This window comes from Pseudopodoces humilis, chromosome 6, assembly GCF_049639895.1.
Source record: "Pseudopodoces humilis isolate 2021_Gansu_Grassland_sample_001 chromosome 6, ASM4963989v1, whole genome shotgun sequence".
Lineage (NCBI taxonomy): Eukaryota > Metazoa > Chordata > Aves > Passeriformes > Paridae > Pseudopodoces > Pseudopodoces humilis.
In genome coordinates this window covers 40,344,548-40,363,876 of record NC_142205.1, presented here as the reverse complement: position 1 = coordinate 40,363,876, position 19,329 = coordinate 40,344,548, and the positions used below count along the sequence as shown (strand labels likewise).

Genomic DNA, 19,329 nt, shown 5'->3' with positions numbered 1-19,329 from the left:
ATTAATAAGGCTTAATAAGACAATTTTGGTTTAAATTATTAAGGAATGGTATGATCCAACCAAATGTGAAGTATATATCATGTAAAATTGTCTTCTGTATTGTAAAAACAAAAATGGGATTTAAGCATAAACTCTGTATATGCACAGGCTTATCTCACCCTACAATAAGAGAAGAAGTAAATTTGTTAAATCCTTAATCTGTTGAAACCTGGTAATGAAGGCTACATTGTAAATTAGCTAGCCAGTACTCATGCTGACTATTTTGTGAGAAATCTGGGTAGTCAAACTTACTTTCTGTGGAAAGTCTGGCATCAAAATTTTGTAAAGAATATTGTTTAGTCAAAGTTATTGAAATAGAGCTGATATTAAGAAGATAATCTATTAGCTCTTCCATTGAAACTTCATTTGCTTGGCACTGTTGCTGTGTGATACGTCCCACAAGCCAGATTACATGGCTGCTTTGTGGTTCCTTGCATGAAGTTCTTCTGCTGGTATTGCAGAGAATCACAGAATGGGAAGGGACCTGAAAGATAATTCTAAATCCCCTGCTGTGGGCAGGGACACCTTTCACTGGACCAGGTTGCTCAAGAGCCCCATCCAACCTGGCCTCGAGCAATTCCAGGGATGAGGCATAAAGAGCTTCTCTGGGCAACTTGTTCCAGTGCCTCACATTCTTATAAAGAAGAATTTTATAAAAGGTTTTACATTTTGGACTTTTTTATCAGCTCAGTAAACAGACTGTATCATGTGTTAGGTATTTGCTGCTTCTTATTGCATGCTAGTGTTTCAAATAACATGTTTTCAATTAAATTGAGTTTGTTTGATGGCTTCCTCTACTGAGTGTATAGTACCTGCAGCTAGGCATTTTGGAGAAGAGTGTCACTGGAGTAATTTTTTTTTGTCTTTTAGTTTTGCACTCGTGGGAAACTCTGATAAATTAATTCAGATACAACTTACTGACTTTGATGTCAGTCTTATGAATTGAAACAGCAGGACTAGCAGTGCCCTAAGATGCCAGTTGTTTCTCAGAGCTGCATGTCAAACAAGAATGAGTGTGGTTCTGCAAGAGATGGTCTGCACTACTCTGATGGACTTTCTACCACAGTCAGAGATGGGCAATTCTGAAGTGCCCAGATGCAGTAACAAGACATGAACAAGAGAGTTCTCTAATTTTCACTGATTATGTGAATTCCTCACTGGTGGTGAATTTTCACCAGAGATTGGAGGTCAGGAGGTTTAGCTGGTGTGGCCATGTGAGAACTGCAACGCTTGAAAGGTCATTTAACTTTCTTGTGCCTTGATTTACTTCTCTTCTTTCTTACAGCACTTCACAAAGTTTAGAGAGCTTGTTTGCAGCCTGAAGTGCCTTGTGATCTTTGGTCAAAGATAATATATATACATGTGATGCACTGTCTGCTCTGATAAATTTCATGCTGTCATAGGAGTCTGAATAGTCCAGGAATGGCGTAGTTGTTTGCCGTGAGAACCAGTGTGTTACTTGGGGGCAGAAATTGAGAATTTTCTTTACAGTAACTGAATTCATGCCTTCTATCTTAATATGTTGACTACCTGCTCTCTGGTGCTAAAAGGTGAAATCTAAACAAGTCATTCTAGAATGGAAAAGCACATCCAAAACACAGCTTTTTGTTTTTACTGTGTTTGCTAAAGCTGGAAACCTTTGCATGTCAGCAGTGATTAGCAACAGACAGAATTTTTAAGTTGGTATTTACAGACAGCAATAGAGGAGGAAGAAAGGTGGAATTGGAAAGTGTATATGCATTTTCTGTTGAAATGAGTGCTTGTTCTGAGGCTACAAAAATGGGTTGTCAAAAATACTGCAGTATGTGTCTTCTAAGTGGGAAGAGAGTATTTCTGTGTGTTTCCAACTAGAATATCAAATAAGTTGACTTAATAACCACCATTTTTTTGCATTTTTGTTTTTCAATCAATGAGTTGATTTGCTTTCTCTTTCTTTATTCCCCCTTTCTGTTTCTAAAGAAGAACTGTGGTATGAATCAGGCTATTGGCCAAGAAAATAAGTTTTGACACTTGTACAACAATTTAATGAATCAGTACAATGGTTTAATTTTCTGGTGTCTTTAAGAGTAGTTGAAATTGTATAAAATTCGAGATGGTATTGTAGAGTAAAGAGCACTGTGTTTTGTTGCTGGACTGTAGGATGAAGCATGTGGTTGCCTCCAGGAAAATAAGCATTTTGTCCAGAGATTTCTTTATTGAATATTTCTTTTCAAGAGGCCTAGTATTCTGGAAAATTTTTTCTATTGTAAAAGTCCCATGTACCATTAAATGCGATTATTATTTTGATGAATAAGCACAGCTGGCATTTCTTTTCAATATCTGACTGCCTTCTTTTTCAGCCTATAAATGTGCTGTTGTCAAGAGATTAGCCTTTGGGGTAGCAGTTAAATTGTTCATTTCTACTAATCGCCGGGCAGGACAGGAGCATAGATATGAACTGGCTAGATAGACTGTTCTGAATGATGTGTGAACTGCAGTTTGTGAGTTAGGAAATGAAGCTTAAAACAGTTATCTTTCACAAACACTGTAGCTTCAGTGTGGCCACATGCCAGCGCTGATTAAAATTCAGATGCTACAGTTTTGTTGAGTTTGGGTTTTTCAAGGTGTTGCCCTGGGGACTTCAGACAGGAAGGCTTCCCATGTCTGTTGCACAGTCCCAAGTGGTAGAAAGGGAAAAGCCAAAGACTTATATTGTCTCTCAGCTATTTTAGGGTGGACTGGTTGCAGCAGACCTAAAGAGGGGTCATGCAGTTGCAGTAATTTTGGTGTCTGTCCTGCTCTTCAGTCTGCAGTGGGAAAGGTCTGGCATTGACCTGGCATTCTTACCTGGAGGAAGAATTGCACACCCCTGAAGCAAACTGTAGCTGGCTGCTTTTCTTCCACTCTGTTGGTCTATGATTAGGGATCTAACTGTAAAGGTCCTGGATTTCACTGAATCATGTACTGGTTCTCTGCTCTCCACCTTTTTATGTGCACTTTGAGGATTCTTTGCAGTGAACCCTGCAGGTGCACAGTTCATCTAATACAGGCAGAGCACTCCAGAAGCCAAAATAAAAAACCCTTCAGTTTTTTCTTACAGGGAACAAAATAGTATCATGTTTAATTATTGCACTGTGATGAGAATATCTCATGAAAGGGCAGAACAACCTTTTGTCCTCATCTATTTAATTTGGGAATTCGCTCATCTTCCTTATTTTATTAATTCATTGTAAGTAGAAAAGAGCTAATTGAGGTTGATCAGCCTTTTAATTCTTTCTTTGGTATGCCAGTTAGCTTTTGGTAAAGAAATGCAGATAGCTAGGTAACTTAATACTGTAATGCCAGGAGATACTAGATCAAACTCTCTAATGCATTTCAGAATCAACTGTGCCTCTTCAGTAGACAGCTCTTGATTGACACTTGTTTTGGTGTTAATAGACTTATTTAGCAAATACTCTTAGGAAACCATGTAAATACAAAATAGACAGCTCTCCGTGTCCTTGGGTCTCAGTTAATTGTCAAAGGACATATGCACGAAACTTGCATTGTGCACAGGTATGTACATTTTTTCTCTGCTTTACAATATCTGGATAAGGTGTAAATATGTTTATGAATTCTGTTACAGCTCTGATTCCTTTTTTAACTGAAATATTTTTGTTTTTCAGTTTTGGCAAGCGTTCTGCCGGCAGCTTCAGACGTGGATGTGAATGCATTGTTTTAGAGCCATCTGAAATGATTGTGGTAAGAATATTTTCATTCAGTTGCTTTCAAATTTTACAGACCAGCTTTTAACACTTCAACTACCAGTAAGACTTATGATTTTCTGTTTTCAACATGATCTTTTAATAAATAGAAAATGTCATACCTATAATTTATATTGTTGTTACATTTACTTTTTCAGATTTCTTGTAAAAGTAAAGTTTTTTTCTGCTAGAATGGCTTGTGCTTTTCTTTTTTTTTTTAAGCAGCTTTATTATTATTGGTAAACATAGATGCTTTAAAGTATTAGTGTCAGGTTAGTTTAAGTAATTAATGTTTGAATTAATTTTAATCTCAACCATCTCAGGTTTTTAAGAATAAATCTGAAGGTTTTTAAATTCTGCCAATCTTCCTGGGTGAAGGTGAGGGTATTTTGTTAGCAGCATCTGCTGTAGTCCAGTGGCATAACATTGTCTCTGAGGGTTCACAGGCTTAAAAGTTTCAGTTGTCACCTCAGGGCTCATCATCTGAACAAATGCAAAATCAATGTGCTAATTTATTTTTTTCCTCTGTCACAGAGATACAGATCAGTTCATAATATAGGCAAGACAATTAGCTAAGCCATATAGATAGCTTAAATATAGACTGTGACACTAACCATTTATTTCCTTAAAAGTAACAGTTTCTGTAAAACTTATGGAAGCTCAGAAAAATGCGGTGTTACTTTAGGATTGTACTTGTTTGTTACCAGTTTGTGTAACTCGGATCTCACCATCTGGGAAACAAGTTTGTTGTCCCAGTTTTGTTCTCAAGAAGTATACAATTTCACTGGTTGTACCTGTGTGAATGTCTGTCTTTTTCACATGCATTCCTTGTTAAGTTATAAGGAGGAGTGGTGTAAAGATAGGTAGAAAGATTGGGAAAGGAGATGACTAAACAACACGTTGTTGTGGACTGATGGATAATGTTGGGTCAGAGGCATGTGTTTGCCAAAAAATGTAAACTCTACAGTTTTGGAAAGATGAAATTGAATGCTTCACTCAGGCTTTCAGTGGAATAGAAATGGAATGTACTTGGACTAGAAAGAATGATCCCCAGAGTTGTTTGGGCACACAAGAGGTGTGGCAGAGTGTCAGTGTGAAGGTGTCAGACCTGAAGTAGGTACACCCTGCAGAGGGGATGAACACTGCCTGCTCTTGTGGTGAGCCAGGGACTGTGCTCATCTGTTTGAGTCTGTGCACTGAAAGCTGTACTTAGTCACATGGGCTGACTGATGTGTGACACTTCTGACACGGAGAAGTTGCAAATTCATATGAGTATTTTGTCTAACGTTTCTTTTCCTCGTTGGAAAATATGCAGGAACCTTGTGAGGTGCCTCATCTCTCATTCTGAGGGATGGAATTGAGTAACAGGAATTGGTTGAGTCTCCCTGTATAGCCAATGCTGTATAGGGATATATGCGATTTTTTTCTTCATTTCCTTGTTAGTCTCAAATAACTCGAGTAAGGTTTCTATTAGTAGGGTGAACACAGAAGAGATGTTGATTTTCAGCCAAATTACTGCAAAAAGATAATTGTCTTTCAGGCAAACCAGAATTATTAGTTCAGATACTTTCATGGCAGCATACTGTTGTGTAGTAAAGTGGTCTTCAAATTCTGTAGACAGTGAAACTGAGAAGACAAATTTGATACTAGGATATTCCTAATAGGTATTTTTTATTCTCCCTTTTGTTGTTTTGAAGTGGTTTTTTACACATAAATCCAGTCTACTAGAAATCCTTTTATGCCTTCAAAATATTTGAAATAATAAAGCCAGTCCTGCCTGAAGAGTGAAGCTTTTACTATAGATTGGTTAGGGAAGATGCTGAATAAATGTCAATAGGGAAACAGGCAAGTGTTCTCTTCTACCAATTTTCTTTCTGTAATTTACTGATGGTAAAATGTTTGTATTTCTGCAAGCATGAGAAAGGGGTGTGGAAGGGAGAATTTTTCTTCTGTCATTTTTGTAAAGTGATCGCATTCAGTGATCCTTTTCGTACTAATGCTCTATTTTTTTTTTTTTTAGTAGTGCTGAAAATACAGGAAATTCAAAGCTGGCTGCTGTTTTTTTGAAAATAGGATTTCTTCTGTTTCAAACAAGAAGCATTTTTCTCTCTAGTGGGGAAAGACACATGGGGAAAGACATACTGTCTTGCATCTGTTGTAGGTTGATTACATGGAAGAAAATGAGGAGTATTTCCAGCGTCAAGCATCTCACAGGCAATCTCGAAGAAGGTTCAGGAAAATCAACCAGAAAGGGGAGCGACAAACAATTATTGATACTGTTGACCCTTATCCTGTGGGGAAGCCACCTCTACCTAGAGGCTACCATACGGTAAGCTGTCTGGATTTATGGTTCACAGGAAAACTAGTGAAAATAACAGTCAAAATGGCTAAACTTGCTGGTATCTTTCATGTGTGCTTCTGTGGGGAGGTTTCCCTTCAAAATAACTGTGAATGTGGCTCCATCAGTACGTGGATGTGTGCAGCTTGCATCTTAGTTCAGAGTTGAAAGTACGTTTTTTATGACTGTGAATGTCATGTATAAATTTTTAATGTTCTGATCATTATGAGAAATTGTTAAGGAAATTCTGTTTTCATTTCCTTTTGCTATTTAGTTGCAGTAGAATTAGTTTTGTGTACTGTGTTAGAAGGTCAGTTAGTGAAGCACTCGTTCACATATGTGATAACAGGTGTTGCCTGGAGAGGACTGTGCTGCATAGTAGTACACCAAATTGGGTTAAATCTGTAATTTCTTTTTGGAATTCAGAACTTAAATGTAAAATTTAAATTAACTTCTTCTGGTATTTGCCCTTTATACTTGGATTTTAGTGAGCTATATAGTTGGCCCATCATAGAGGAAATCATTTGGTCATTTTACTTGATTGCTTTTGGGGTTGAGGGAATCTATGTATGTTTCCAGACTTTCTCTTGAGATGAAAATAAACTAATAATTAAAACTTATTCTACAAAATATTTTATATGGCTTTTAAACTGAGAAAAGCTCCACTAGATTAATATGTTTGTTTTGTATTGATTCCAACTGTGAGCAAAATACTGGAAAAGCTGTTTGTCTTTGGCTCTCATTTATTTGTTTAAGCCCTAAATCTGGTAGAACCATAAAGGCATGGGCATAAATCACTTTGTGCATATTTAATCTCATTGAATTCCATAGGCTGAATTTTGTACAGTGTAAGCCATATACATAAAAATTTGCAGGATGAGAGATTTAGTGTTTTTTAAATGCCGTCTTTGGTACAATGCAGTTGTTAGCTTTTTCAATTTTTCCTTCCTTACCCTTATTCCTTGACTTGTTTGCCAGTTCACTGTATATTCAATATGTGTCTATAAGTGTGTAGATGTTTGATTACATCTGTTAATTATACAGGCTTTTCCTCATGACTTGAATAATTACATTTTATGCCAACAGTTTGGTTTTGTTTATACAACAGCTTTCAATGGTTTAATTTTCAGTGCAGTTTTAATTGGCTCTAAATTTAAGGCTAATTGAGCCAGTTCACTTGGTTTGAAGATAAAATATTTTACTGGCCTTTCTTGCAAAAAAAAAAATAAAAATAAAAGTGTTATTGTACTTTGTAGGAATTACAGAAAATTTGCTTTTGTTCATATTATTTAGGTGTGTGTGTTGTGCTTAGCAAACAGTGGTAGTGTGATTTGTGCCTAACTCTAGAAGGGCAATATTTAGGTTACACAGTGCCATTTGCATCCCAAAGTCCTTGCCTGTTGTATAAATTTCACTTTAGGTGTGCCTGATGAGTTTTTGGAAGCTTAACTGGTGCTAAAAGCAAAAGTCCATCCTGTGCTATTCTGTTGTGCAAGTTCATAATGGTTTTGTGTATGTGCTGGGAAATCCATTGCAAGCGAGATTTCATATTAAGATGGAAAAGATTGCCAAATAAACTGTAAAATTTACAGTAGTTACAGTCAAATGTTGCTTTTCAAAGTGTAATATAATGCATCTAACTGGCTTTATTATTTTTTTCAAGGCAAATAGAGTCAAATAAGCTCAAACGGGTTTTAAAATGTAGTTAAGACTCTTCATGCTGGTCCATTTCCCCCTATTTTTACAGTATTTGGTGATCTTGTGGACATTATTCTCTCATTCACTTCTTCTAGCAATGTTACTTCAGTTGCTTTAACCATACATGTTATAGGCTGCGTTGTCTTTTCACCCTTCCTATTTTATGTCCTTTGACCTCATTTTATTGGTCTTAATTTCTTGAAAAATTGACTGAAAAAAAGCAGGATTTTTTTGTATTCATATAGGAATTCAAGACATATTATAGCACATATCTTGTGGACTTGTTGCCCATCCATTCTTGGGTCAGCATCTGTCAGGGTGTTGTCTTTGTTTCTATTCTTTAATTTTTGAATTAAGCATTAAGTTAAATTGAAAAAGGTTTAATATGATACAATTTTTTTCAAGTTTGCTCTTTCATGTGCATGTGTTGTAGTTTAGGTGTTATGTATATGAGACTTAAAGTAATAAAGCTGCTTTGATAGTAGCCTCGAAATCTTCATAATGTGTAATTTTCTTCTGTTTTACCATAAATCCGTAGAATTGGCATGTAAAATTATTATTTAGGTTGTTGATAAATAATTATGGTTTATTAGCAGTAGCCTCTGAATGCTTTTCTTCAGAAGGTTCAAACAGTATTTTCTGAAGAAACTTTTCTATATCATAAAAGCATAGAGTGAGATGTAGAGATGAAATGCAGGTGCATGGTGTGTTTTCCAAGAATTAAAAATTAAATGCAGTGCTCTCAGTTGCAGCATGGCTTTCTGCAGTAGAGCCAACTTGTATGGGTTGGTGGACCCTCATTAACATGATTTTAACATTATCTTCATAGTGGTGGAATGTACTATGGCATGTCTGATAATGTTCATCTTTTCCTTTCCTCCTATATGGCATTCATTTCATTTTGGCTCACAGGAATGCACTAAACCTCAGGTATTGTAACTTACTGTGTATGGTCCACTAACAATTTATTTGTGGGTTTGCGGTGTGATATCATAAATACTGATGCGACATGATGACTAAAATTGCCTTCCAGCCTTTGCTTTGACAGTTCAGCAATCTCGGTGTGATACAAAAATACTTACGTAAGGGTGAAATTTACCAACAGCACGTCTCTTGCCCAGCTTGATTGACCTTCCTTGTTTGCACATCCTGTGATGTGTAGGAAATGAGAACCATAAACAAAGGGTGCACATCACATATTCAGTGTTTGGCAGACACTTTACTCAAGTATCTCCTTCATGAAACAGAGGACTTAATCTTTGATTTTAACTTAAAAAATTGACCCCCCGTCACCATTTAGTACCTGTATGTCAGTAAAATGGGGAAATGGAGTGTGACAGGACGAGCAGTAATGAAACTAAAAAAGGCTTTGTCATGGTGTTTCTTGCTTGTCTTCCACTCTGATGTTTTCTACTGACTCAGTATAACTAAGTATAAGAGGCTACATATTTTGTAGGCAAAGTATATTTAAATGGCCATTATCTGAAACACAGCTTTGCCAAGCTGGGGAGAAGAAGGTACCCAAATAAGTCAAGTATCTTGGAATGGTACCAAACCAAACAAAATATGGAAGTTTTACCTGATACCAGACCTCAGATGCACTCAAAATTATCTGAAGATGAGTGGCATCTTTTAAACTTAAGTGGCATTTGCAGTTGCACTTGTTCATGCCAAAATAAATTAATACTGATCATCCATCAGATACAGTGTTTGATAAGAATGTGTGTTACCAAATTGTTAAATGTCCCCACTTCTATGCTTGAGAAATCTCTTGTGTTAGAGATGAAAACAAATTAAGACAAATTAAGACTATTTAGTCTTTTTAGGTTAAAAGTTTTCCCTTCAAACATTGCTTTTGTCAATTCCCAGGGTATTTTTTTGTCATGAAATGCATTTATTTTACAAGTTCCTCCTGTGTCATATTGTTAAATTCATTTATTTAAGACACTTAGAGGGTTCAAATTTCAATGTGTTTCCAGTATCATAGCCAAGTGATTTCTGGGGTGAAATGTTCTCTTTTTTCAAAATGTATAGTACACTTCTTCTAGGAACTCAGTTCCTTACCTTCAGATCAGTGCTCCCCAGTTTTTTCAGGGGCATGATCCTAAGTAACCTATGGTTACTAAAATACTGTGTTTGAGTGATAATTTACTTCTCAAATTATGGTAGGAATTTGAAATACTTTGTAGTATTCTATAACTTATCCTAATGTTCAAAGGATCATTTGAAGTGAAATTTAATGTTGAGTATCGTACTTAGACATGTTACTTTTGGAACAAGTGTTGGTGATTTCTAGGGTAAGGAAAATGGAAACTTTGTAGTACATGGAAATAAAATAAATGTGGTTTATCACACAGATAAAATTCCATCCTTTCTTACTATCTTTTATAGTTGGGTGAAATTGATAATTTATTTTTCAGAAAAAGAAAAAGCCAGTAAGTTTCAGCTTCTCTCACTTGAATCTAGAAAATGTTTGCTTGTGCTTCTCATGTGTCAGAAACATCATTAACTAGATTAGTGTTAATGCCTCCTTACTTAATAGCATAAATAGGATTTTAACTCCTCTAAATGTGGATTTTCATTCTGTGTTTACCTATACTTAAGGCTACATCATATTTTCAGTACAAAGCCTTTGTTTAGAATGATTTGACTGAAACAAGTGTGAACCCATTCTCCTGAGAGCCTACATGGTTTTACTTTTGCTTTAGACTGTTGTTTGGGGTTGGGTTTTTTTTGTTTTGTTTTTGTTTGGTTTGTTTGTTTGGTTTGTTTTTTTTTGTTTAAATACCTTAAAAGTGAATAGTCATCTGTGGAATGATTTTAAAAAAGGGTAGATTTTCTTGTAATATCTTACTGCCAGTAAATTTGTGGCTGCTTCAGTGCATCTGTGAAGAATTAGTCATGCTTGATCTGAGTGTTGCTGAGCTGGTTATTCTGTGTATAATGTATAGAATATTTGGCATAAATTGGCACAAATAAAGGAAAAATCACTTTGTACAAAATCAGGTGCTGTTTTTCAGTGGCATAGAGATTACAAGTAGTGATTTGTACCTCCTTGGTTTGTGATAGTCTGTGTCTCTATGTAAACTGAGATGTGGGCTTTTACTAGTCTATACTGTAGGCTTTACATTCTAAAGGCAGATCTTTAGATCAAATCTTACTGGGGTATATTTAAAGAGATGCAGGTAGGCCTGTAAGAATAGTGCTGAAGCACCTGCGGATAGCCCTGAACAGAAAGATGGTTTGTGGTGTTTTACTCTGTGTGAATCTCTCTAGATTTGAATTAGTTAACAGGCTTACAAAATTTGCTGCCAGTGCATTCTCAGCCAGTTTTTCTATAGCCAGCTGCTGAAATCACTGCAAAAGGGCTCTCTGCCTTTAGTAGCCTTCCTTATCCCATTCAGCTTGAGATTCACGTGGGGTGACAATCCGTTTATCCGGTGTTGGAAAGAAAAGAGCGGTGGGCACGGAGCCATCAATAACCCCGGCTTCTACCCCAGCTACAGGCATGTAACAATTTTATCCTCACACACGGCTGTAGAGCTTTGTGAGATGTGTTTAGTGCAGACAAGTATTCCTTATGGATTTTATCTGAAGGAGCTGACCGAAAATGTGAATGAGAGGAGGGCTGGAAATTATACCATGTCTAATGTTGCTGAGTCAAATCTGATCTGCAGACATGACTCCCTGAAAAAATAAGCATAGAGTTTTTTCTAGCTTGTATGTGTGGTGTGCACTATTTTTAGAAAAGGGTAAGAGCCTACTCATTTACTAGCAAATTGTAGAAAACTTTCTTCCTGCCTCTAACTTCTCTTAAAACTAATAGTGCAAAGCACTGACACAGCAGCCTTCTTTTTTCCTGATAATGTTTGGATTCCCATTGTCTGCCAAGAATCTAAAATACCTGGATTGAAAATTTATGTTCAGATTGTTCTGTTTTATGAAACAAATTTGCCTTCGCCTTCCTTTTGTCTGCAAAAGGACATTATAAAAACTTTGTATATCATATTGCTACATTTAGGAAGGATTTTTAAAAAAAGCCACATTATTTCTTTCTGCCCAAATTTGATGCAAAACCCTGGTCATTTTCCTTTATTCAGTGTGTGGCTACTGAAGTGATGTGGAAGTTTATAAGATGACAAGCAGTATTTTCTGGTTGTTAGCAGAGTAGATGCAAATTCCAAGAAATTGATTCAATTTTTAGCACTTTGTTACAGAAGTCCAGTATAATATTGGATGAGGTTTAATGTTAAAAACCAGCCAAATACCATTGCTTCTCTGCATGTTTGCTTATGTCATATGTTGTAAAATACATGTTGCTGCATGTCCTTCCATGGACCACGCTACATATGATCATGATCATGAAGTACTCATATGTACTTGCTTTTCAGCATTGTGGATTTTGCAGTACTGTGATGTATCTTGATAAACTGTATTCATGTTAGTGCATTATATTTTACACAGTAAATTGATGCCAGTATCATAAAGTACTTAGTTGTCTTGTGGCATTTCAGTTGTTTTAAATTAGTTTGAATCAGTAGAAACAGTTGCCAGATACCCATCTACAAGAAATCTGTTTAAAAGAACACTGTCAATCTTTCAAGCTGCAGCTTTTAATGTTCCTGATGATTTTTAGAAATATCAAGAACTTCTAATACAAGATCACTTAACAAAACAAGAAACAAACAACAGACTCAATCATGAGTATTCACATTAACAATAAAAAAGCTTGCTTTCAGGAAGACAAGAAAGAACCACATCTAAGAAAACTGTTTGATAGAACTATTTGATAGTGGGCAAGAAGGTATGGTGGACACAGTGGAAGCTTGACTTTGTGAAAAGCTGTAAAGGATGTGGAGAGGTTGGAGGAAAAAACAATCTTTTAAGCATATTTGACCTTAGAAGTGTTGCAAGTGCATTTACAAAGGAAAAAAGTGGCCAGGGAAACAAGTGGGGACAAATACACTTCAGTTGTCAGAAATGTTTGGAGCACAGGATGTTTGAGGGTTTTGGCTTTAGAGGCTTGTATGAGTTATGGTACCTGGACCTATTTAAATAGATACAACTTTGTTAACAGATTTTTCCCCAGATACAAGAAAAATGTGAAGAGGAAGGAAGCTGCTCTGTGGTTTATGCAAAATGAAAGCAAGAAGGTTGCCTCACATAAATAAAAGTTGAACTGAACTCAGTCTGTTCCTGGTTATGACACAAATTAATTTAAGTAATGTCAGCAGAAAAACATAATGGTGTATGCACCTAAATTTGCAGAATATTGCTGATGAGAAGGAGTGTGGTATGCAAAGTTTAAAACACATTAGCATAAATAATGCATGCTTGTTTGCCCAAACAAATTTGTCTCTATTAATAACAAAACAGTATAAAATAATTTAACATTTCTAGTGTTCATGTTGAAAAATAAAATACATTGGTTGTGCCATAAATAAAGGAAAGGGGCTAGTTCTTAGCGCTGCCAAGTGCAAGTGTACTTTTACCAGGAAGGATATTTGTTAAGTTGCTTTTCTTCGTCTACAAAATCCAGTGTATAATTTCAAAAGCAGCTGCTTTTATTATTCCATGATGGTGATGATCCACTCATGGTTTCAAATGAGCTTGGTGTTTACATCATAATGGGAAGTAATACAAAATACTTAATAGATATACATATTCTTTATATTTGAACACATCCAGTAACATTAATTCCTGAGGAGTGTGACCGTGTTTATATGTGTTAGGTGCATTTTGAAGTGAGACACTACAAAAACTGTGGGATAATTTTACCTTAAATGCGAAATTTAATGCTTGAGATGATCTGGGCAGCTCACAGTAACCATTTTTTTAATGGAAGTTGGATGTTTCTTTATGGGAACATCCCCTGTTAATGTTATAATGGCAATAAGTAATTCCCATTGCTGTGTTCTGTGTGTTCTGGCAAAACACCACCTTTTTAGCCTCACTGCTTCCTTCCTTCATCCGTGTTTTAAGGGACCGTTACTGTTTCAATTTATGTATAAAGTTTTGTAATATTATTAATATATGAGCAATGCTATAATTTTATTTTGTGTAGCACCCAAAGCAAAGCAAAATTGTTACTTCATTATCCTTTTAGTAATGACTACTGGCAAGCTAATGCAAAATTAATGACATGCAGTGTGTTATTTACTCAACTTGCAGCTTCTGTCAGAGGTTGTCTATTTTTGTAAATTACATCATCCTTACTGCAGAACTCTTATATCCATTGGGATTTACTGTTCTTCCATTCCCTTTGGAAGGGCTCACATTGATGTCATAACTGGATTTGTAATTTTGATTAGATTTGGAAACTCAAAGAGAAACATTGAAGCTATTCAGTATTTACTGCAACTGAAGTGTCAGTAATATTTCTGAGGTTTTTGGTAATTTTTTTTACATGTTAATGACACTAAGTCCTGTTTATAGCTTGTAGAGTTGCCAATACTTTATGACCACACATACGTAAAACTTTGTTTAATAATAGCATAGATTTTCCAGAGTGACATGATTTTATTGCTGCTACTGATTTGTGATGTGCTCTTTTATCTTATATAAAGGATTGTTTTTCTGAGATGTAGGGTATAAAACCAAATGTGAGATATGTCATCAAAGCAGAAAGTTGTTAATGCAGCAGAAGAATATTTTTTTTCGTAATTCTTTTCTAAATTGATCGTTGCACAATGTAACTAAATAAAAGTATTAAATTTCCACCATTTGGACTTGATGATCCTTGTGGGTCCCTTCCAACTCAGCAGATTCTGTGATTAGAGCTGTGGAAAATTAAAAAAGCAAATATATACATGTGTGAAAGGGTATCCTTGTTAACATGGGGTTGTTCAGTTAGAAATGCTGTTTGTATGTAAAGTACATATGGGGAAATAGGATCTGCCATATTATATTTGTGGATTGCCAATACAGATCCTTTTAATGCTGGCATTTCGGTACAGACGAGTATCATGAGTGATAGTAGTGATGCAATTATTTGCCCACTAAGCGATGGAAAGAAGCTGTCAGTTCATTTTTTTCCCCAAGCATCTGAGCCACTGTTATGTAACCTGAACTTGACATGGTGACTAAAAGATGACATTATTAGTTTTATTAGGTGTTTCTGAGTACTTTTAATAAAGGCTTGTATTTGCCTTGACTAATTTCAAATTATCATTTTGCTGAGTGAATTTCAAGGCTCTAAAAAAAAATAACAAATTTAGTAGTTAAAATATCTAAGCAACTAAGAAAGTATAGAATTGAAACATGGGGAAAACGTAATGTTCCGCGAAGACAAATGGCATTCTGGGCTGGATCATCAGTGATTGTCACCTAGTACTCAGAACTGGTGAGGCCACTCCTGGAATCCCCTGCCAAGTTTTGGGTCTCCCACCACGAAATGGACATTGAGGTGCTGGAGTGTGTCAAATGTGTGATGGGTAAACCCTTTTCAACTTCATTGGGTAGATGTGCATTATCAGTGGCATTTACATTTACTTGCATCCTTCATTGGTTGACAGTTCAGTACAGGAGAGCTAACAAGTCCTAAGATAGTTAGCTTGAATTTGCCAAAAGGTTTGTGTGTGAACCCTTACCCTGTCTTTCACCACCCTGTTGTGTAGACATACTTTTATAGCATTTTTTAGATTCCTTGTATTTATACTTTTTTGATGGAAAGATTTTTTTAGTGCTTTTCTCATTAAAAAACCTTTCTTTTTAATGTTATGGTCTAGTTAAAGTGTTAGTATTCTGTTATATGTGTAATGCATATTGGGAACTGGGCTTTAGGTTTGAGTATATTCAAATTATATTTGAATTTTCAGACAGTATAAGTTTTGACATGCAGCTGGAACAGCTGGCAGGTGTGGCTGGCAGAAAACCTATACAGATTGTGTTCTCACTCTGTTTTGCATTATTTTATATTCATGTGTGTGTGGATGTGCTAAAATATAAAATATTTTACTTTTCCTCCTTTTAAATTATGTATTACTCTTGAACACTGTAATTTGGCAATTATAAAGGCCTGCAGCTAACTGGTTTTAAAGTCTTCAAATGATCTGTGGTGCACAAAAGACCTCACTTAAAAGTAAGAATTCTGACACCAGTCTTGGAATGCAAAACAGCATAGAACCAAATTACAAGCAAGACTCAGTCTGGTAGGTGCACTTCTCCCTACTTTTCTTTAACAATTTTATATCTAGGTAGCTGATCTTGTAATTACAAGGAACAAATGTAGTGTTATGTTTGCGAAATGAAACGTCCATAAAGTGATGGTAGTTGGCTTCCTGATTTATTTGATTGGGGAAGAGAAAAGGGAAAGGGCATTTCTTAGAATTTTATATTAAGTTCTCTTTATTTGAGGGATATAATCTCGTGGTTTGACTTTTTTCCTATATAAAACCAATTTTGCTCATTTTGCTTGATAATTATGTTAAAAGTAAAGGACATGTGAAATTGCATGGGGTTTATTGCTGATAAAAGGTCTGTATAAATTATTTCTGTACAGTTGCTAGAGGCAGGGCACAAAGCTCTCAGGATATGTTAGTGCATGGTGCATTACACAAGAGAGGATATGCAGGGGCACAAGGAAGAGAGTTCTCCCAAAAGAAAAAGATCTTATACTGGTAAACTCTTCAGTGTTGGTTTTAATTGGGAACCCCTGGAGAAGGCTCTTCAGAGAGTCTCTTGGCATGAGACTACGACTGGGGACAAAAACAAGAGTTATTTCCTTCCAACAGACAACTGAAGTGAAATTTCTCTGTAACAGCAACCAGCTCTTTCCGAGTTAAACTTCCTCAAAACAGCAGAGATAAGTAGTAAGTTACTGTGGGAGATGTCCAAGTACACATCAAAAAAGATGAACAGATATTCTGGTGGTTTTCTGCTGGCCCTATCTATGACTACACCTTGAACAGAATTTCAGATTCTCCCTTAAAGCTTCTAAATAAGATACTGTTAGAAAGCATATTGTATTAGCTTGGAACGAAAATTCTGCCCCTCCACTACTGCTGAAGTCACCCAATGAAGAAATAAACAGCAAATACCAATAGAAAACCAGCTAGCATTTATAGGAGACTGAAAAATCTGGGGTTTGTTTGATTTTAATCAATTAATATTTCATATTGAGATATTAAATAATTGTTCCCCTGCCTTGGTTGGTCTCGGATACGTGCACTTCTGTGCCACAACAATCATCCTTGTAATGCAAATGTGTCAGCATATTTCAGGTAACACGTTTCAATGGGGCTGCTACTGACCATAACAATATAGAATTTGGACAATTGATTGACCTCAGAAAAATTGCTGAGTTTTGTTTTTACCTTTTAACAGTGAAGCAGTAGGATACACATGGAAGAGGTTTGCAGTCATCCACCTTCTTTAAAGTTTTCCTATGTTGTTCTACAGCAAAGAATGTGAAATTTTAGGGTTGCCTCATGTAAGTGAAGGACTTGTGTTCCTGGATTCCTGCTGTGAAATTGGTAGGGACAGGATGATATGTGGGAGTTTTTGTGGATATTTTGTTAGTTTGTTTTTCCTCCAAGACAGTGGGCCAATTTGTATCTCAGTAGTGAACCTTGTCCCCAGCAGTTCTGGATGTCAAAGTGCTGTTCAGATGTGGTAAAGAAAGCTTGCTACTCCTGTATGCTTGACATCATGGCTCTTGACCTTAAAAGTGTTTTTGCTGTTTTGCTTTCATGCTTTTTTCCCCAAAGCAAAACAAACCAGAAAGCATATTCTTATCTTCTCCGATGTAATGAATATGCTATTATTAAATCTGGTCATTACACCGACATGAGAAAATTTTGTAAATGTTGGGGAAAAAACTTCCATCTATCCTGACATAATGCATTTTTTCCACTTCTGAAGTACTGAAGCTGTTAAGGAAATTAAACTAATCTGCCAACTGAAGTCATTAATATTGCAAATTTTATCCCTAATGTTTAACACTTAATAATGATAATGTATAGTTTTAAAGCCATGTTGATATTCGTTCAACTTTAGGCTTGTGTAAGAATGAGTGCTTTGTTTTGTGTAAAAACCACAGGTAAATCAGTTAAACATCACATAAAGTGGCTTCACAAATATACCTATTTTATATGATTTTGACCTAGCAGGAGCACAAAAGATATGTTTATTTATTTATTTATTTTTCCTGAAAGCATTACTAGATAAAGAGAATAAATAATTATGGAGCCCAGAGAAAAGTTTCTGTGCTCTGGTGCTGTGGTGAGCCTTTGCTGAAGTCAGTTCTACAAGCTAATTTAGATATTCTGGAAATAGGATATCTTGTCACATTTTGGATGAGTGATCAACTGTAGGTTTTCTTCATATCTGTTCTAACATAGTAGTTGAACATAAGAGAATTGGATGACAAGTATTTTAGATGAATACTATGACCTGCTGCCATTTTAAGATGGATGGCATGCAAATAAAAAGTTTGCTGTACTGAAAGCAGAGTTGTGCACGCAAGGTGACAAATGAGTCTGCTGTCAGAGGGAAGATGGGCAGGCTACAGCACGTCCACCCAGCTGAGGCACCAGCCTGACTGCTCTGGGCTTGTCATTATTTTAAAGATCTGGGTTATAGATTCATCTGCAGGAGCAGTTCAACAGAAGGGCATTTGTTCAAATGGTCTGTCACATTAATAAATGTGTTATCAAAACAGCACACACCACTCTATTGTAAGTCTTGCTTTGGTGTCACCAGTTTTGCAGTGAGCATCATTATAGTGATGGCACTGCCACAGCCTTGTGAATTAAAAAAAAAATAATGTGGTGAATACTACTACTTCATGTGTTTTGGCCAAAGTGATATTTTAGTACCTTGGAGTACGTTTGGTAATTTACTTCTATTTATTTAAAGTTCTCAAAGTTCTTGAGAAAATACTAATAGGGGATAGGGATGCCTAGACTGTCCCACATGTGCTTTATGCTGATAAATAGGAACTCGCTTGAAATCAGGTCATACGGACCCAGAGATTTAAATTGTTGGCAGTAAATTTGTCTGAATACTTTAGAATAAGACTTATGTATTGTATGGGACATTTAAGTGTATCATAGCATTTTGAGTGAATTACTGTACTGGGTTTTTGGTGATTTCAGTTGGTCCCATCTGATGGGAGCAACAGATTGTTGCATAGTAATCTCTCTGGTAAGGTTAGTAGGAGGCAGAGAACACCAGCATTATAAAATTCAGAAGCATGCTCCTGGGAGCTTAGCAGTATTGTGTCCAATAGCACTGAGCTTAAATTTAAGTTTTAAACTTCCACTTCTTTCCAAGTGAGTAGGATGGGGGAAAGAGACGATAGCTCTGCCTTATCTTCCTTAAAATTATGTACTGCATTCTTGCACTCTTCAATTTAGCTGTCTGTTATTCCACCTACACAGCTGTGTAATATCTGTGTAATTGTCCCTTCACTGTGAGTGTTTTTTCTAGCTACTGGAGTCGTGCAGTGGCAGTAAATTCGGTGACCTTAGAGTGTTCTGTTGGTTTTTGACTAAGTATTTGAACGTGAAGGAAATGATACTTTACATTGTG

The 19,329-nt window shown here is 36.1% G+C and overlaps 1 protein-coding gene across 8 annotated transcripts in view; it reads left to right on the top strand.

Annotated features, from left to right (window-relative positions):
• RAPGEF2 (Rap guanine nucleotide exchange factor 2) overlaps window positions 1-19,329 on the top strand; it is a 183,004-nt gene that overhangs the window by 89,773 nt on the left and 73,902 nt on the right. For 5 of the 8 annotated variants that reach the window (XM_014262022.2, XM_088056148.1, XM_014262034.2 and 2 more), the window contains exons 5-7: window positions 3,684-3,759; window positions 5,923-6,090; window positions 8,710-8,727. In XM_014262022.2, coding sequence (XP_014117497.2) covers window positions 3,684-3,759; window positions 5,923-6,090; window positions 8,710-8,727 — 262 coding nt within the window. The remainder of the gene's footprint in view (window positions 1-3,683; window positions 3,760-5,922; window positions 6,091-8,709; window positions 8,728-19,329) is intronic. The other 3 variants (XM_014262039.2, XM_014262029.2, XM_014262016.2) reach the window with 1 other exon arrangement.